The sequence below is a fragment of the Buteo buteo genome, chromosome 4 (assembly GCF_964188355.1).
Source record: "Buteo buteo chromosome 4, bButBut1.hap1.1, whole genome shotgun sequence".
NCBI classification, from domain to species: domain Eukaryota; kingdom Metazoa; phylum Chordata; class Aves; order Accipitriformes; family Accipitridae; genus Buteo; species Buteo buteo.
In genome coordinates, this window is record NC_134174.1 from 35,748,870 (window position 1) to 35,769,897 (window position 21,028).

The 21,028-nt window shown below is 38.4% G+C and overlaps 1 protein-coding gene across 1 annotated transcript in view; it reads left to right on the top strand.

Moving 5' to 3' along the window:
• FAM13C (family with sequence similarity 13 member C) overlaps positions 1-21,028 on the top strand; it is a 135,000-nt gene that overhangs the window by 106,081 nt on the left and 7,891 nt on the right. The window contains exons 12-18 of the mRNA XM_075025521.1: positions 2,451-2,601; positions 2,979-3,044; positions 8,374-8,584; positions 9,497-9,635; positions 11,081-11,162; positions 13,533-13,744; positions 19,579-19,662. Of these exons, the coding sequence (XP_074881622.1) occupies positions 2,451-2,601; positions 2,979-3,044; positions 8,374-8,584; positions 9,497-9,635; positions 11,081-11,162; positions 13,533-13,744; positions 19,579-19,662 (945 nt within the window). The remainder of the gene's footprint in view (positions 1-2,450; positions 2,602-2,978; positions 3,045-8,373; positions 8,585-9,496; positions 9,636-11,080; positions 11,163-13,532; positions 13,745-19,578; positions 19,663-21,028) is intronic.

Genomic DNA, 21,028 nt, shown 5'->3' on the forward strand with positions numbered 1-21,028 from the left:
GAAATGAGGCCTGTCATGTCATAAAAACCCTTTCCAAAACAGTGCCATGGGTACAATTCAAGTCAGCACCCTTCTCTTGACAAGGAAAATTCACTGCTACTTGAAAGCTGTTGAAGGTGAGATGGTTTCCATCATTCTGTCTCTAATTGAAGCCCTGCAGAGGATTAAAGAAAACTTTGAAGGTACCTCATAAAAGATGCTCAAACTAATGGTAAGAATTCTACTAAGTACATCAAAAGCAGGAAGCCAGGTAGGGTATCACTGGGACTGCTGGCTGGCTGACATGTAAAATGGGCACTAAGGTGATACAGCTATAAACAGAGAAGCTGAGTGAATTTGTTATATTGGTCTTCACAGATAAAGCCCATGTTGGGGACATTTGCACACCTGGTATACTCTAGCAGACAGGTTAAAGGACCCAGATCAGTTTGAAGTAATATACGTAAAATATTGGACCAAGCAGTGTCAGTAAATAACAAGGAAAAAATGCCAGTTGTTCAGGAGTCCTGGAGAAACTGAGGTGTGAAGACGAGGCACTGCTGGTCAAGATGGGTAAATTATCCTTAGAAATGACAGCTGGGCCAGACAATGGTAGGTTGTTAGTGCAACCTGTACCTGGGAATAGTAAATGTTATCTTCTGCCTCAGATCATAGAAACCAGCTCTATATCATGCCGTATTTTTAAAGAATGGTATTATGTTTAGGCATTTAATTATGAATCAGTGCTTGATCTTGCAATCACTTCTTTCCTGGTTTTGTGGGATGAGATGTCAAAATGTATCTTGACAACAGATGAGAGAAACTTAATTCTAAAATGAGTGTATAACACAAGCCGTTTCTTTGCTCACATGTCTCTAATATCAAGCTGCTTCTCATAGGAATGGCCAGAGCTGTTTGCTCTAGGACCATGAAAAGGAAGGTGTTCCTGGATTTCCTTTTTGACCTAAGCTAAGGCCTAAGTCCAAGTGTTTGATTGTAACCTAATCTGATCTGTGGAACGGCACATGGATTTTGAAGCACTCCTGACAGCACATGGAGGGTTGCAGGATCTAGTTATGGTGATCTTGTGCTTTTTCAAAGCTTCCCTATTTTGAGGTATCTCCTAGAAAGAGCTACTTTCTGCTCCCTTTTCACTGCCTGAATTCTATAAAAGGAATGAAAAGATCAAGGCTGAAAGTCTTCCCTGCTGTTCTCAGCCAAATTAGTTTCCATTTTTATTTTGTTTTACCTAAAAACACTGGCATCAGTGGGTTTATAAAAGGGCTGTATTACAATAAAAATGATGCAAAGACATATTAAACTACTTACTACATAGGTGATATTGTTACACAAAGGAAATTATTCCTATAAATAAATTCATTATTTCATTAAATGAATTAATAAATTGGTTTCAGGTCTTTGACAGAGTGGGGAAAGGAGCTTTTCAGGGTATAAACTTGAGGAATTTTTTTTCTGTTGCAACTCAGGTTTATTTTTTTTCAGAAAATGCTCTTCACAAATATGTACCATTTGAGTGACTTAACATTTTACGTATATTCCGTGTGTGCCAGCTGTGTGATTATTAAGGCAGCCTTGTGTGATTTTGTTTTCTGTTGCAAGCTGTATTTCCCTTGAGAGAGGGGAACTGAATGAGTGGGGTATCGGTAGTGACTCATTTTGCCCAGTCAGATGGTGATTAGGGCTCTCACAGCATTTACATCACAGCAAGATGCTTGTGTCAGATTGTATAGCTGAATATTGCATGCAGCAATAAAGATTAAAATGAGAAATGGACCAAGCGTGACACAGTAGCTGGAAGTGATGTTATAGATAACAAGCCTTGCCCTCATTGATTTGATTGCAGCAAGTGACAATGATCTGTTAATATTACCTTTGCAGCAGATAGGAAATGATCTGGTTGCCTGTAGAAGCAGCAGCAGCCTACATAAAAGCTATGTCTACATAAAGAACTATCTCTAAAAAAGCCAATTAAAAAATAGCTCTTCCAAGAACCCCACGAGGGAGTGTGTTCTCAGTAACTCGTTGTTCACTGCTGCATAATGCACTCACTGGCTGGAGAGGGAGATTTGTTTTTTTATGAATGGTAAATGGGGAGGGACATAATGTCATCAGATCGTGATGTCAGCCCAATGAATGAAATACTTGCTTAATGTATTGCTTCAAGACCAAGAAAAGGGACACCATCTCAGTTTGGCTTCCTAGAATAAATCATCTTTTGCTGACAAAGTCATCCTTGCCACGTGTCATGAATAATCTATATAAATTGGGACTTAAATAACCAGAAGTCAAGAAACTCATGGAATAGTGCACGTTTGTTCTCTTGCACGTCCTTGCAGAGCTGCTAGTGGAACACCCCTTTGCAGGCGCTGCTAATGGGCTCAGTGAGTTGAAGAGCTATCACTGTGTTCTGTTGTTCTCTATCTAGCCCAATGTTCTGCTTTTGTCTGCAGAATTCTTTGTTGAAGCTACAAGCCCTTGAAACCGATCTGTGCTCTGCATTTCTGCCAGCCCCGGAAGAAACTCCTCAGCTGCCGGCACCCAAGGATCCAGTCCCTTCATCAGTCCAAACCAGTGTGCAAGCTGATGGGGCCAGCTGTGGAGGTAAGCAACCATGCCACGATGTGTTCTCATTTGCAATTATAAAAAAGCCTTGTGACTTGCAGTTTAATATCAGATTTGCAGTCCTCTGGGAAACAGTGCAGAGCTGATGCAAAGCACCATTTCCTGATGCAAATGCTGTGTAACGTAAAAAGGGGTGATACCTGTTAAAAGAATGGAAATTAATGGCTATAACCTTCTGTTAGAGAAGGAGAGGGAGTCTTCCTTCAGACAGGTTTTAAGAATCCTGATTCTTTTATTTTCAGTTTTAGTCTGTTTTTTTTGTTCAAGTAAATTTACGCTCTTTACTTCCTATGTCTGTATTGTGTGAGATCACCTGCCATATCATGTAATTCTATTTTTGTCATTCTTTTTATCAGAGCAATATCACTTCATTTCTCCTATTATTGATTTTAATTTAATGCATCAGCAGAGAGATAGCGAAGGTGAGTTTTACAGCATGTGGATTTTAATCATTCATGAGCCTGTATTATTACCCATCTGGGCAAACTGTGGTGTGTTTTCTCTCCCTCTTTCCTCAATATGGAAACCAGTCCTTGCAAATAAATAGCCCTAAGGCTCGGCACTATTTTTGTCAATTCATAGCTTTTAGTCACAGGGCTGGCAAAGTCGTGATGCTCAGTAGAAGAGGAATCACTGTTCGTGAAAAATAGGTCAAAGGCAATATGACTAATACATCTCACAGACAAGTGACATGAATACACAAATACTTAAATCATTCACCATGTATGGTCCAAATTAAGGCAGATAGGTCAGTTATCCCTTTGCAATTGATGCCTTATGTCAGAATAAAGGCTGGGTTCAGAAGAATTTATTTCAGAAGCTGTTTGCTTAGAATTTTCAGCAAGAAATAATGGTAAGTTATTCACCTAAGAACCCCCACAAATGACAGTGTTCTACTTAAGAAATTCTAAAGTTTGAGGTTTGCATTGCACAGTTAAGGCAAATGGTATGTAGAATTGAAATTATTATAAAGATGAAGGAATGTAAAAAATGCTAAATATCCTGTAGTTTAGCTAAAAAAAAAAAAAAAAAAAAAAAAAAAGGATGCTTTAGCCCAGCTAGGCAAATACCTTAATAGCTCTTGGATACAGGTATGGAACTTGCACTGGTGCTAGTCCCTTGGTGTGAATCTGAGGCAGAGACAGATCCTCTATCTGTGCTGCATAGGCAGAGACATTTTGCAGCCCATCCAAAATCTTCACTGGCTCTTTTCCTTTATGGCAGGGTGGGTTTTTCCTCCTTTTTCAGTAGTTTACTGAATTATTTTGTTCTGGTAGTTTTGGAATTCATTGTTAGGATGGTCTTTTTTTTCCTTTGCTTCCATTGCTTATTTTTGCTGTGTTCATTGGATTTTCTTTTAAATCATACTGGTAGTAACCCCTAATTCCGATACCCTCTCTAGCTCCTATTTGCCTGTCTCCAGCTACACAGGCAAATATTGGATGATGTAGCATTTCTCTCACACAGTTCAGAGCATGCTCTGTCACTCTAGCAGTTCAAACTTGTGCTTTAGTTAAAGCTTACCCATCTAATGGATTTTAATGTACGCTCATTCCTGCTAATATCTGCTTTGTGGTTTGTGGGGTTTTTTTAATAACTTGGCATTTTGCATAGATAGAGGTAGTCCTATTTCTGTCTCTTAAATTACTACTGAAATCTGATACGCTGAGTTTAGGTACAGTTGTCACATGGGACTATGGGCTATTTCAGCTCGAACTTGGATGGAAGTCCAGAGATTTGTACCAGGCCAGGAACAGAGTTTTTAGAGGATGTGCCATATATACTCCGTCTCTAGTTATTAGCTTTGATCAGTGAATCAGGCAATAAAACTTTTAATATTAACAATATACAAATGTATTATTTTTAAAATAAACTTGATTGTCTATTTAATTTGTTTTGTTTCACATCCCAGTGAACAAAAATTAGAAAAAAATACATTATATATATGGTGAATGAAGCTAGAACAGTCTAGTAAAATGGCAGGGTATTTCAGGATGCAAATTTTAAGGGGTGAACAGTAACTCTTATCTCTGAGCAAAGTCATCAATTTCCAGTTTACTTTTGAATATGCAAAAACTTGAATTAGAGCTGGCAAAGTGAGACCATAAAGAATTGCAAGGAGGTATTAAGCTAATTTTTTTAAGAGGAAAAAAAAAGAAAAGCAGAGTATGAGTAATTTCTATAGCTTTTGGATATGAGTATACATCAAATATTTGACTTGAGCATTGAGCAGCTGAATTTAACTACAAGGTGTTCTAAATGTCTTTTAAATTAAAAATCCTGATACTGGCATTCACAGATGTAATGTGTTGAGGGATGAACACATTACATCTGCATATTGCTTTTAAATACAACAGATTTCAGTGTGTTATTATTTTACTTAAAGAATATCACATGCAGAAATACAGACTTATACTATATGCCTTGTCATATGATTGAAGTCCACATTATGAAGCATACCACGTTATGAAGATACTAGATCATGGCTTTAAGTCCTATAATGAGCCCTTGTCAGTGCTAAGCTGGACTGACTAGATGAGATGGAGTAGATGCAGGCTAAAGGGCAACTTACTGGCTTGGCTATACCTGGCTTTAGTTCCCAGTTTTGGCAAAAATAGAGGCTAAAGTTAGATGAGACACATGAACACAGGTAGATGGTTGGTCAGTTCATGGGCTACTCTCAGGATAATGCTTAGTGTCTTGTTTAGGATCTGTGCAGAACTGGAATCAGAATGATGGCCCTAAATTTTAATTAAAAATGGGGTTGTTTATAACTTGTCATCATCCTGAAATGTTCTGCTATTACAGTAATTGGGCCACATAAACGAATCTGTTTGAATGAATTGCTGACCACTACTGGGCAGTATGTAGTAATTTAAGGCATCTGTAGTAGGGTTGGGACTAAAACCTTTCTTGGGGCCATACCAAAGTTGCACCAGTTTACAAGCTTTAGCAGAGCAATGCTGTCAGGAAGCCCTGTTGCCAAGGAAATGGAAGATCCCTGGCCTTTGGGAAATATTCCCAAATTCACCTGGTATGCAGGTTGTCTCCCTTTCATTTGCTGGCTGAATAAAAAATGTCCTTCAACTCTCTGCAGCTTTGTGTGGTTCTACACTGGAGCTGTTCCAGCCAGTACTTGTCATTTGCATTTATCTTCCAGGAGTGTTTCGTTTTGAATGTGTACTTTTCTTCCATTTCTGAGACTGGGTTGGGCCTAGTAAAATTGCCTGGTTGTAAATGTGAAGAGGAGCAAACGTCTGTGACCATATAGTTTATCAGCAGTACAGGCTGCCTCCTGCAAGAGGAGTATTTCTAGGTCCACAGACAATCAGAGTTCAAATGTTGGAAACTTTTTTTCCCGCACCTGTCATACACAGACTGGCTGATTATTTTTTTTTAATAACATCATTTTCCTTTCACAGTGAGGAGACTGCTACTTAATACGACTATAAAAGAATTTATTCCTTTTAATAACAGAGCAGGAGAAATAGTGGAACTATTCTTAGTCAACCTACTTCACAGTGATTATACATTTCTTGAAGTTCAGAGATGGTGAAGTAAAAGGAAGGAAGCCAGTTTCTTCTCATTGACAATATTGTTTTTCAGAAGTAAAAAGAAAAACCCAAACCAAACCCCAGCCAAAACTATTAATTTTTTTAAGTCTTACAGGGTAAGGAAAGATTACTTGCCAGAAAGTGACAACACTTTTGCTTGCAGAACAACATTTATTCCAGCCATTATCACTGTATGTTGTCTGTGTATGTAATTTCCCATGACTGGTACAATGCTCTGCCCTTGCTTCTCCCAGATGCCTTTCTGGATCTCTCTATGGGAGGATTTGAATCTCATACACGATTTAGAAGTTTTGGGTGTTGCTCTGGTATCTTGGAGAGTTGAATTTGACCTACAGATTATGAAGTACTTAGAGGAAAGATGCCAGATTAGAATTAATAATCAGCTACATTGTCTCATTGTCAAAATGCTTAACATAATTATAATTGATGGTGCTGTTACAGTAGACGTACTTAGAGATACAAAAGTTGTGTAACTTTTGCATGAAAGACTAAACTGTGATTATACAATATACGATTGGATTTTTTGTTGTCTGTAAAGCAAAAACAGTTGGATAGTGCCTGATAAAATGATATTTTAGACCCTTGTAAATATTATTTTTTAAATCAATAGTTGCTTTCTATGAAGGGTGCCATTTAGAGCTGGTTTGTCCCCACTGTCCCATTGCAGCGATAGGGATTTGTAGCTTCAGTGTCTGTTGGGCAGAGGTCAAATAAAATGTACTGCAAAGGTTCTATTAAATCCTGAAAGAAATACCCACTCACCATAGAAATGTCATGTCCCATGTACAAAGGAGAAAAAGGAAAGAAAGTGAAGGTGAAAGAAATTTTCTAAACCTGCCTGCTTTTCTGTGAGTAAATCCATGTACAGTTGTTCTTCTGGGTAGTTTTAGACATTCATTGAATAAACAGATTCTGTGAAATGTATTAGAATGCATGCTATATTGCAAATATAATACTGATTAGAAATAACATGCATGCTGCCTGGAAATACAAAATAATAGATACGAATTCAAAGGCTGTATATATACATGGTTTTAGAGGAAAAAATAATGTATCTGGTGTAAGAGATTATGTACTATGGAAACTGATGTAGGGGAATCTGAGACAGAGCACATCCTTTGCTTTAACTTATATTAACTGTCTTTTGGGGGAGAGATTTTATGAAAGCATGGAGTTTCTCCCTAAAAGTATAATCTACTTTAAAGACCAATCATCTGATAGCAAAAATATTGACTAGGCTAGATCATCCTCACCCATTTCACCCACTGAGGGTGAGGAAAAAGATTCCATGGTTCTTCCCATTAATGTACCCATTAATTCAGATATAGCAAAGGGAAGATGAGCTCTTGGTATTCCCTGGAGGTAGGGTCTGTAATGTGCCCATTGTTTACCATGTGACCCATAAACAGAATCAGTGTGATGAGGTTCACCAATTCCTACTTTGTCAGTCCAGAATAAATTATTCTTCTAGTTTGACCACCTCTATAAAACAAATTTTACCTTTTGAGGCATCCGAGGCAAGGTTTCCATTTATAGTCCAAGACAATATTAACATAGTATCATAAGCATGACTCCTCCAAGCAGTCACTGCACACTACCTTGAATAACTACCTGAAGGTTTTTGGTTGTTGCTATTTTCATATCTTGTGTTCTTTAGACCCACGGGTACGTTACTTCAAACCTTAACGAAGCTCTGCAGCATACTGCAAGCAACACTGGAGGTTCTTAGCATCAGGACATATTATATTTTTGATCTGCCTTTCTCTTGACCAAAGGACTAAATGCTAAATCATAAAATTCAACTTGTTTTTTACATTCATTGTCGTCTTCAGGAATGTGGCTTTCAAAAGCAAACAGATCTATGAAAATATAATTAATGCTGCTATTCTGGGAAACTCTCCATCTTTATATTAGACTTCATAGTTCACAAACACACCCATCCACCTTCTCCTGTGGAACTCAAAAATGCTTTATGTTAAGCCGGGAACTGTCCTTTCTATTTTCTCATCTTCCGTATTATGTTCATCCTGCATGTGATACTTTGCTGAACTATTTGCTGTTTACTTTGAATACTTATGCTTTGAATACTTCTGTAAGTACAGATTTGTATTTATCTAGGTAGCTAAATATCTTGTGAGTGACCCTCGGTCCATATTGGTTTGTGCTTTCTTTCTAGAGCCTGTGCCAGCCCACAGAGGCTGGCAGAATGACATGGACAGCAGCCCACAAGAACATCACTCCCTAGGGACCAGTCGACTCCTGTATCACATTACAGATGGAGACAATCCTCTTTTGTCACCACGCTGCTCTATCTTTAGCCAAAGTCAGAGATTTAATCTAGACACAGAGTCTGCCCCTTCTCCACCAAGTGCTCAACCTTTCATGATGTAAGAAAATATATTTTAATTCTTACGTATTTTAAATAATTTTTGTACAATCCACAGTCTTAGATTCTTCGTGGTTTTTTTCAGTTACTATTATGTCATAAACAAGAAATTTTCATATTGTAGTTTATTTTGACATGGTTAATTTGCAATACCAGAAATAGGATCTAGCTTTTTTTCAGTCATAACACAGTACAATATTGTAAGGACAGTTTTAAATGTTAGTTAGTAATTAGTCTGATGACTGAATATAACATAGGGAGTGCTATCAAGGTATAATACTAAAAATTTCAGCTGCAATAGAACTATAGCTTGAGTCATTCATGAGATACAAGAGTGTCATAGAACATATGAACAGACCATATATGTGATCCCCAGAAACCAGTCTGTGGGTTTCAGACAGAAACCAAACTTTCTTAAGAGCTTGTAGACATAGCTATCAGCTGCATATGAATAATAATCAGATCTATTGATTTGCAATTGTAAAAAATCAGAAACTAAACTGCCTTCAAAATGATAATCTTTATTCAAGGTAATAAAAAACTCCCCGAGCTTACTTTTACAAATCATGTTGTTACAGTCTCCCTTTACATTTGGAAGATTTGTGAAGTAAGATGTGGGTGTTAAATGTAAATACTGGATCACGTTGTGACCTACCAGATAAAACTTTTGAAAAATATTCAGAAATACCACAATTAATTAAAAAAAAGAGAGAGAGAGTGAAAGACAGTACCCTAGGGGTACCTTCAAGCAAAAAGCAATTATTTTATGCTTACTTTGTAAAACTAAACTGTCTGTCCTGTGAAGGAACCTAGCTGCAAATTCTGAAGTGCTAGGAAAGTGTCAAGTGTGCCTGAAATAAGGCACGGTCCATTATATAGCCAGTTATTTGATCCAGCTACTATGCTTTTGCAGGCCAAGAAGTTCTTCTAGATGTAACTGTGAAGAGTGCAAAGAACCACAAACAGTAGCACAACTTACCAAGCATCTTCAGAGTCTCAAGAGGAAAATTAGAAAGTATGAAGAAAAGTTTGAGCAAGAAAAAAAATACCTGGTAAGTTAATAATTGAAAAGACAAAGGGAAATACTACAAGAGGCAGGCAAGAATCCTGGTGTATTTAAACTTAGGCAAAACAATAGGAAAAAGGGTATTTTTGGTAAAATGAGATAGGAAAATAATCAAAGAGGCATTTTTATCTTTCTTCAGCAATCTTTTTATCATCTTTCAGTGTATGCAATAGTTCTGAGACTCTAATTTACATTTTCTTTGGATTACCTTTGTTGCAAAATATCCATCTTCTAGATATGTGAGAAGTGTGAATCAGTGAAACATAGCTGACAGGCTTGTGAACTAAAATGCTTCAAAAGATGAAAAGCTACTTACTTACTTTGCAGAAGTCATTTGCTTGAAAATTGTTGCTCTACTGTGCAGATTCCTTCATTCAGGCAGACTCCTGTAAACCTCCAAAGCATAGGGCTCAATAGAAGCTGATGGCAGAAACTACAGAAATAAAAATTGTGATGTGTTTCTGGTGGGGGGGGTTGTTTGAGGTCAACGGTGTGCTCTGTGCAGTATATGCAAGATCATTGCTCATATTGAGCTAGTTTGTGTTATATGAATTGTGTGGGATAAGCATATCAAAACATCTGCAATGTTAAGGATGTGTACAATATGAAACAGGGAAATTTGTGATATTTTATGACTACATTAAAATGAAAATGAAGTAAATTGTATATTACCTTATAATCTCATCAATGACTGCAAACTGAAATGTACATTTGTGAATCATACTGCTCTACAGTCATCATATACCCTTAGGAGTAAAATATCATACCTAAACAGTCATCATGCTGTGACCAGAAAAGAAACTATTTCAGAGGCTTAATTTTGCAAAACTGTTTTGCCATTTTAAATACCTGAGTTTCGAAGATCCAGTGTAAATTGATTTTAATTTGGAGGCAATTTATAATTGCAAAGAAAGAACTGATATACAAAGATTTTGTTGTTTGTGGCTTTTGAAATCACTCTGTTGCACAGGATTTTTTCATTTGATTAATTAAGCAGTTCAGTTGAAATTTTTAAAGTGCTGTTTTCCAAGAGAATCCCTGTCTTAAAGCAGTAAGGGCTTATCTCTGCAAGGGACAGAGTGCTTCAGTTACCATCCTGGAAATCACTTAGGAACTTGACTAACATTAGGTATTTGATCAGTCCTTTTGAAGTCACTGAGATTACTTGCCCAATTAGTCAGGGACTTGGATGGTTTTTTTAGGATCAGAGCCAAAATACTCAGATCCGTGTAGCACTGTGGCACAATGGGGAGAGATAAGTCATGATAAATTAGTACCATGATTAAGCCAAATGCTCTGCATGACACTATGATATAGTGCAGTTGGAACTACAGACATTTTTTAGCACACTGTGTGGATAGGTTTTTATCTGTTTGATTGCATAACCATCAATTCCTTCTGTTTTAGTCTTCCTTTTTTCTTTACACTCAGCCTTCACATGGTGACAAGACTTCCAATCCTGAAGTTCTGAAATGGATGAATGATTTGGCCAAAGGTCGTAAGCAGCTCAAAGGTACATAATAGCATGTCGTTTCACTTTATTGCTGAAGCTTTTGGAAGTAAGAGCGTACCTGAAATATTTTGCAGTTAGTTTTCTAAACTCAGTGCTCTGCTTATTTTTCACAATGCATGGCAATAAGTCTTGCAATGACAACAAAGATATTAGGTGATATGACTTGCTTTGATTCCTGAAAGCAGGGATGAAAGTAAGCCAGTTCAACCCTCATAACAAGTCTAAAAAGGAGAAGGGGGAAAAAGACATCATCTCTCCCTCATCACTATAAACATTCATGCAAAAGGCAATGTTATTCTGAATATTTTTATGAGTCTCTGAAATAGAGAACTACAAAATTAGAAGTGTCCTTGTAATAGTACAAATGTAGATGCAAAATGTTTCTTTAGGACTGAGGTTACACAACTCTAAAGCTTTTATTTTTTTGATCATAAAAACAGATCTTTCCCTGATATTAGATTTGGTCTTGAGGGTCAAGTTTTGCCCTTGACTGTCTGCATACCACTCCATTAATGTCTGTATGTGTATCACATGCTCATCCTCAGGGAAAATAAAGCCAAGACTGATTGATTTCTTTTTTAAAGGCTATTTATAATTTATCTAAATCTTTTTTTCCCCCATTGTAAATGGATTCTCACTACTAATTAAATTGTAGTATTATCTTTCATCTCTGTTTTGGATATAGTTAAGAATGTAGATATAAAGGGTGAGACTGTGGTAAATCAAGAATTACAAATTCATCTTTCAGTAAATTTAGTCTGGAAAGTTCTCTAAATACTACACTGCATGATTACTAGATTATTAGTATTTTTTTCCCCTGAACGTTGTGTTACAAATCCAGGAAGGGCAAAGGAGAGGAAATGGTCAAACTACACAATTAACTTTCTGAAAATTATTGCTCTGGCTCAACCATTGCTTCAGCTAGCCAGGGTGTCTAGCTTTCATAGATCAGCCTCACCTTCACACCCAAAATGCCTCGACCCTGTGAACACCCTTGATTTTATTATACTGAGTAATGACACTGCTTTTAACTGATTCATGAGGTTCACCAGATAGGTGCAACCGAAACGGAAAAATGCTCATGTGCTTGTAGGTCCTTCTTCAAGTTCATAAGGCTTGTCCATCCTTCCTAGCTCTATGTGTTAACTGAAAGTTACTGGGTTTCCCTGCAAACCTGGCCTGTATCCTCAGACTGTCACAGCTAAAAAAATTATGTTACTGTGTCTGCATGCATTTCAATGAATTTAACACATTTGGAGCCATCAATTTCCTGCTTTGGCCAAGGGCCTTCACCAGCCAGGCATATGCTAGGAACAAAGCCTGGTTTTAAGGGAGCTAATTCAGACCCCAATTCAATTTCCTTGTTGCTCTGTGCAGGTCCCTGGAGCTCCAGGGTCTTTGGCTTGGTGTCAAGCTGACATACTTACACACTTTATTGCATCCAGGCAGGTTGCTGACTGGGAAGCTAGGACACACTGTAACCTGTATGACTTCTGCTGGGTAGCTCAGGTGCTTTTCTGCCAAGGGAAGTCATTTAAGCAAAAAGTGGCTGATTCTCCTTGTGAGGACCAGCTCAGCAGCCTGGCTGGGATGGCAATGCAGCCTCTGGAAGGGAGGGTTATGGTTTAAATTGCACAGGAGAAGAGTGGGGTTGGTTATGCAGACCTGGAGTACCTGGCTTCAGCAGCCTGGCAGCTGGCACACCGGGGTCTGTAGCACAGCTTAGCCTCCCCAGCCCTTCTCAGGAGAGGGCCTTCACTCTGCTCCTCCCTTGCGCAGCAGCACAGGAGGGCAGGCAAGCACATCTGGGGTGAGAGTGGGGCAGGGGGCTGCAGAGACACTGCCTCTTGTCCGGGAAGGCATCTGTGAAGGGCTACATCCTCAGAAAACAATCCCCACAGCAGGCTTGGACACGTTCTTACTGATACCAGACATCAAATCAATTGAGAGTGCATGGGTTTATTGAGGAGAAGGGGGAGAGAGTGAGCTCTGCTTCCATATCCCTCCCCCCTGCCAAACCTCCCACAAATATTCTGAAGTGCTGTTTGTCCTTTTAAACCCCTTTCCTAACCTCAGTGCCTCTTCAGTCCTCACCTTTTATGTTAAAGATAGGCTTGGAGGAAAAAGAGAAGTACATATGTGCTATAAGTTTCATTGGCGTGGACACATCTCATCCATTCACCATTAGATAACCCTTTAACCAGGTAAAAGATGTGACAAGTTGACCTGAAGCGGAGTTACTTTCCTACACAACTGTGGTATGATAATAACTGTATGCAAGAAGTAGGGATTTTTTTTCTTGTAGTGTCAGAGGAAACTCCTTTGCAAACATTACTCATCTATTTACTTGCCAAGTAATTTGCCTTTTAGAGCTGAAACTCAGAATGTCGGAAGAGCAAAACTGTACCTCTAGAGCACCCCAAAGAAATGATCATTGCGAAAATACTGGGACCTCTAAAGAGGCTGGGACACAGGAGGCCACAAGCATGGAACCAGCTCCCTCAGTAGAAGAAACCATGGATAGTGTATTGAGACGATTAAAGGAGAAAAGACAACACTTTAACCTTCCTGAGACTATTAAGGTATTTAACAAGTATGGCTGTTTATTTCACAACTTTATTATCTGAGGCAGATATTAATTAGTGTGTAACTGGCTCAGGGTATGCTGGTGCGTGTGCATCCTCTGTCTTCTGGCACTGCAGTGCATTTTCCCTCTAACAAGATGGGAGGTTTAGTGCAGTTTTCTGAAGTGACTTTTCTGTGAAGAGTTGTACAGAAAAAGAGGTGCAAAAGGTTTTTTCAAATAGTGCTAAGTGCTTTTTACTCAGAGATGTGTGTATAAAACTGTTTGCCAGGCACTGCTGAAACCTGCTTACTTGAGGTTGTGTGCGCAGGAAGCGCATATTCATGTATTGAAGATGGTGACAGCAAAGGCAATCCTATCTTGAGTCCATAGAAACTGTGTGACTAAAAATGTTCCTGAAGTTATTTTGACAATAAAGGTCCCCTCTCACCTGAGAAATGCTGAAAGCCTCTGCCCAGCAGATAGCACTGCACTAAGATCATGTGGATAGCACAACCATCCAGACTGCTTTGCCCTTCTGATCTTGTACATTTACTTGTGCTGATACTGCTTCTGCTCTTCCATGTTCTCAATTACTCTTGTAAACGTAGAAGCAATATTCCATGAAACATGCTTGCTTGGCTGGGCAATTTTATTTTTTTTTTAAACTAGTACATATTTTTAAATTCTGCTGTACCTTCATGCTACTGGCACATTATAGGGTCTGTCTAAAGCTGCTGTTCTGCAATACATATTGTCCACAAAACACCTGGGGGGGGGAAGGGGGGGAGCTATTTTTGCTGTGAAATGATGTTGCTATTCCTGATGCTATACAGCCAAGCAAGATAATAAATTCTGTCCTCAAAGGTACCTAAAATCTAAATGTTGACTGTAACATTTAGAGTCTGGCTGATGAACGAAAAAGGGGAGGGGGTGAATGGGACAAGGAAGAGTGAAGAAGAACTAAATGCTAAACTATGCGAGACTTAAGAAATTATTCTGGGTGGATTTCAGTAGCAGAAAGGACCCGGCAGAGATAATTTTTGTTTTGTTTTGTTTTTCTTGTGTTCTTCATTCTTAAACAACTAGTTACTGTATAAAAACTAAAGCTGTGCATAATGATGCTGTGCTTCTGAGATCTTGAGCTCTGCATACATGACTGATTTTTTAATTGTTTCTTTTTATAAACTACTTTTTTTAAAAGCTGAAATGGAAAAAGTGTTTCATAACCAGAACTCCTTTGTAAGAAAACAAAAGATGACAACAAAACCATGCTGTTCTGTATATAGTCCTAAAAATCCCAACAGTGCAGACTGTATGATAATATTTTCAGTTGTTAATTTTTTTTTTATTATGCAAGGAGTGAGATCAGACAACACCAAAACAGATGTCATTGAGGAAATTCTGTCCAGAAAAACTCTCTTATAAGAGTAAGTTGGGTGCGGGTCTCTGTCCCACTCATTTTTCAATTAATTGGACTTCTGATTTTCCAAGAGAGAACCTCCTAAATGTGTGCAATGGCAGTGCTGACTTGAAATATTATTGCAGAGAATTCTATAATGTAAATTAAATGTTTGCACAAACTTAATATTTTCAATTTTTCTTTAAAGATCTTATTTATTTTCTTCTTGCATTCTTGTAGAGAGAACTTGTGTTGAGAGAACTCTGTCTGTTAGCAAAGGTGTTTGATAATAGTTACACAAAACCGCTATGGAACTGAGGCTAAAAAAGGAATGCTATGAAGTCAAATTGATCTATTTCAAAACGATATATTTTAATAGGTCCCTAAGTATAACATTAAAAGTGATCGGTTTTGATTATGAGTCATTCTGGACTTTTGGGGCAGAATAAGGTTGTCTGCTGGTTACAGCAAAGTTCAAAGGCTTCATTTTAGCTATGTGCAACTTTGGTGTTACTGTAGATATTTTTTATCTGCAACATTGTATTTCATATATAACATTTAGATCCTGTATCAGAATCTGAGCTAGATTAATAGTAAACTAATAGCAGCTAAATGTTTCTTTTTTTCAAGATTTTGTTATTTTGGGCAAGGATAGTGTTTCCATAAAAGCCTGCTGAGTTGTCCCCTGAAGTTCAACAGTGGAAAGCCTCTAATGCCCTGCTGAAATACAAATGAGAGAATGTGTGTCCTTAACAGAGGGGCAGAGTAAAATCCTGTACCACCCAGTGTCTCTAAAGAGGACAAACCACAAGATCTGAATATGAAATAGCAGAATGTGGTTTTCCAAACACAACAACCCTCCCACAAAAAAGCCTGTGAGTAAAGTTATTGAATTAGAAGATGCAGAGAAAATTGGGATTGGCCTGTGAATGATTCAGTAACCCAAAAAGGGATGGCCACCTGTTACTATTTGTGTCACTAGCTCCTTGTGCTGGGAGATGGTGACTTATTTAACAGTTTACCTAATTTTTAGGTCCAAGGCTTCAGAAAAAAAAACCCCAAAACCTCCCCAAAAACATTAAGACTGTGAATGTAGGAGTTCAGGAGCCAAAAAAGGCCAATAGACATAATTTGAACCGTATTACTCAAAATCCCACCAAATCCCCCAAACCCAACTCCTGACTTCTAAGCCAATCCGAATTCGGTGGCTGGGGATGTAATAGCCGCCCCTGTCACAGCGAGGAGGAGCAGCAGCCCTGCGGTGCTCGGCTGTGCTTCACCAGCCATCACGGCCTTTCACAGGGGGGCTACACTCAGACTTGGCCTGACCCTCAGCTGAAGTAAACTGGCATCATTCTATGGATGTGTCTTGTCACTTGTTGCCTGCCTTTAAAATTTTTCTTACTATTTTTGTGTTAAATGCTGCTTTGTAATGAGCCACCACACATTGCCAAGCGGCAGACTTAGTAGGCCCTGGGAACCTGGACTCGGGCCTGCCTGGAAACAAAAGTGCTGCCTCTGAGAGCGAAAGGCCTCAGCCAGGCCCAGTCCTCGCTGTCACACTGTCTGTCCTCAGAGTTTGTATCTTCTGTCTGGAAAAACAACAGCGACCTTAAAAGGCATAAGCACCCAGGGAACTGACTAGTGAGGAAGACAGCTGTATACAATATTTGTGTGCCTTTGTTCCAAGTTATAAAACCCAAACCGCTACCTTAGCTTCACACATAGACTCCTTTTTTCTTTCTTCACATGCAACAAACAACTTTTTCCTTATGTTTAGTTTGAACATTTGCTGTCTGTCCCCCAAGGCTTTTCTCAGACTGGTTGCCTTTGTGTATCTGTCTTCTCATTATTGACCCACTTCAGTTCATCTTTTCTCTGGCTATGAAGCAGAGTTTTCATTTAATTAGCATTGAATTTCATGCTGCTGTAGGCAGCCTACAGTCCTAAGATGTCTCAGACAATTCTGCATTTTGTGATTCCACCTGCCTTCTCTGATTTTGAAATTATCAGCCATTTCAAACTTAGCTGAATACAAACCCGTCTTGAGATTGCTAATAAAATGAGCTAATGAAATAGACCCAAATGCTAAACCCTCTTGAGATTGTTTCTCATGTGTAAAATCAATATTAATCATCACTCCCTGTTTCCTCCTAACCATTCAGCTGCTCCAGGCTTAATAGTTTTTGAAAGAATTAACCTTGTATTAATTGCAGAACTAGCAATAAATTAGCAAATCAGCTACTTTATCATACTCCTGCATTCTAGTTAGTAGCTCTTCTCTTAACGTGAATGACAGATAATTTTGGAGTGATTAACTTACGCAGACCTTTAAGGCAAAATGTGATTAGTGGTTCTGCACTGTTTTTGCATTTGGGCAGCAAACAAAAAATGTTTTGCTCCTGCTGAAGTTAACAGCAAGGCAGTCCTTTGATATTAGAAGAGCATTACTTCTTCAGGGCTTGATGTATTTTTAAAAAGTAGAAGCTAATTATTAAAAATACTTCTCCAAGTTGTCAATAAAATAACCTAGTCATCAACTTTCTGCAGAAAGGCACCCCGCCTGCCCCCACCTCGCCAAACTCTGTTGTTCTTCACATTACTTCATTGTGGTGGATGAGCTCTTCTCCAAACTGCCAAACATTGGGCCCTAATTCATACAGATCTGTCGTGATCTGGCAGAGACTGTGGAAAATGACATTAGCTGCATGTGCTCCTTGCTGTTCCAACCCAGATGAAAATATGCAAGTGTGAGGAGCAGATCTTCTTGGGAAGAGAGGGAATGGGAGAGGAGGAGGAGGGAAATACCAGTTAAATGGTGTGCTCCCTGCATCAGACACCTATACAAATACTGCTATATCACCAACACCGACAAACTGCATTGTTGAAAAATCAACGTTATTCTTTCTGGTACCAGTGATTCATATTGTGATTTTTGAATAGAAATAAACTGCTAGTGTTAGGTGTTCAGCCCAGCCGAGCAAGAACCTTGTGACTGAGGAAGAAAGCCCACCTCCGTTCCCATTGTAACTAAAGGGCTGCACTTTCTGCAGCTTCCCCATAGTGGTTCTACAGATGCATACCGTCCAGCCATAATTTCCTGCTGCCTGATCAGATTATTCTTCCATTTAATTTTAGAGACAGCATCTTTTTCTAGTATGCTCAGCATTGATGGGGTGTTCACCAGAGTATCACAATGATTGAATATTTAGGGATTTCATTGTGAATCTATCATTCCACTCCATAAATGAGTTGTGTTTGCATAGCTGAAGCTTTCTGTTCTTCATCCCTTACCAGCCAAGGCAAATCTATTTCTCTCTCGATGAATAATTAAAAAGTGGAGGAATGTCATCTCTGCATTTTTGCAAGTTTCTGAGTATTTTATCTACAGTGGTTGTTGTTCTCATTTGTTACAACTAAATCATACTTAATATATAATGGGGAATGCTATATATGATTTTTGAACTGATCTGGCAAATAGAAGTTAATAACATACAGATCTCATTAATTGATTTCTCCCTAGGATGGATGAGAAAAATAATTCTTTAGTTTTTCAGTTACAACAGTTATTCATAAATGTTACCTAAACATTGGAAAATGTTCTAGGAAAGTACTGCACTGGTATCTGTGGGACTTCAGTGCCAACATCTTCTACTCATATGTTGCAGTCATCTTTTGTGAGCCTGCCTTCCCAAAACCCAACCAATGAGGTATACCTCATGTGCACGCAATTTGGCTGGGATTTTAAAGCAAAAACCTCTGCTTGTTTACACTTTCTGTCAACCAGTATTCCCAGAAAAATTTTTCAGATACAGGCTCTGATCGAGCAACACATGACGATCTTGCCTTATTGACTAAGACCATAGTTTGTACCCTTGGAAATTTTCCAGATAAGGATGCAGTGTTCTGTCAATAGCCTAATACTGCTTCCTGACTTTAAGCTTGTTAAACTGCTTTCATAGAATAGTAATTTTGAAAGAAATCAAGGCAATCAAGTATTAGATCTTTATATAATGACAGTTAAGAAAAATAATAATTCCATCCTTCCAGTACATTTTCAGTCACGCATCTTTCTCTAGAAGAAAGAGCACACCTTCAGGCCCCAAAGGCTCCACTTTCGCCAGACAAAGTAAATACAGTGTATTTTCCACTGGTAAAGGCCTGACCTAAAGCCTACTCTAATCAGTAGAACTATCTCCATAGCTTTCATCAACTTGGCATTAGGCCTTGAGAAGGTAGCATGTACTTTGATTCATTTAAAACTTCAGTCATGTAAATTTGGACTCTGTTCTTGCCAGGTTAATGCCAAGTCCCCATTGACCTCAGTGTGGACAGAAACAGAATTCATTATTAATGTTTATCTGGGGAGAATAGATGATTAAACAGATACATACCTGTACCCTTGTCATGAAATCCTGATTCATAATCTTATAAATAACTTTTTTAAATAGGATATGACAAAAAAGCAAATGGCTTTGGAAAAAATCAGTCTTCAGAAATGTCTACTGTATTTTGAGAGTATTCATGGACAACCTGTAAGTATACCATGGAAAGATAGGTAAATTAAAAATTATCTGACTTCTCTAACAAATATTTTTGGATGCATATATTAAATGTATTTAGATGAATTTTACACTATTAACATAATTTTAGTTATTTCAGGTATAAATGTTGTTGCCTGACACTGATGAATTTGGTTTATATTTTAAAAAATAAAATAAAAGGGCAAGTTTCTAGAGGCCCTGTATCTCTCTTCATGATTGGAAGTTGCAGGGTTTGATGATAAAGGTGGAGGATTGTACATGCACAGCAGGCTTGGCTCATGCATACTGTAGCTCTGCTATGACGTATGAAACATTAGAATGCTTAGCAGCTGAGAAAGGTTTATAGGGCACCATCTGAGATGTGAACTACAAAAATGACATGACCTGTCATCTGTGTTTTCCTTTATTTCACAGCAGCACTTAAAACTATTAATTAAAATCCTTTCAAGGGACTTCATTGCTGAATGTAGGTACAAAACAAACATTGGTGAGAGGATGATTTGAAAATTTGTCTATACACAACTGAGAATTCCTGTTTGATGTCTAAGTCTGTATTCTTATGACTGTCTCTGTTTCTGACTAGTACTTGTTGTCGTAGGGGAAAAAAGGAGTGGCACCAACATGTGTCCAAAAATATGCCAGCTGTTAAAATGATTGTGATCTGAATCTGATCTCTCTGCATCTTGGATAAAATAATTTTTTTGTCCATCTTGTTTGGGCTTGGAATGAGAGCTGAGGGGTGGATAGAATATATAGGAAAGGTATGAAGAAATTTCATTTCCTAAGAAGGAGAACAAAAAAGAAATTATTAGTGCTATATAGAGGTAAGAGAGACTTGAAAATTCAAAGATAGAAAAGAAAATAGGACATGCTTTGTAGCATGGGGGTCATAGAGGGTGTTCCTTCTCAAGGCTGAAGCAGCACTATGATCAGCTAAGAAAGAAGATGCTAACTGCATAAGGAAAGAGGTGATCAGTGATACTAAGCCACCATGAGGGAATCCTAAGTCTGCCAAACAGCTCTGACTTAAGGTCACAGAAAGCTCAGGGACAGTCAAGAATTTAAAGCAGGGTCATGGAAGTTAGGCAAGATTTCTAAATCTTTTTGTTGTTGTTGAAAATAAACAAGCAATCTGGAGCCACTCCACACAGAGTTGCATACTTAAATAATGGTCCAGGAAAGAGAGATCTGCTGGGGAAGCTCACGCAGTTTGTAAAAGCCGGGGAGTGATGACTTGGAGATGGCAAATGAGTGACTGCCCAGGCAGAGGCACTCTGGTGACGTTCACTAAGAAAACAGGTGCCTGCTATCAAAGAGCTGTACCAGTGCAGAAAATGGATTTTCACAATATTGAACG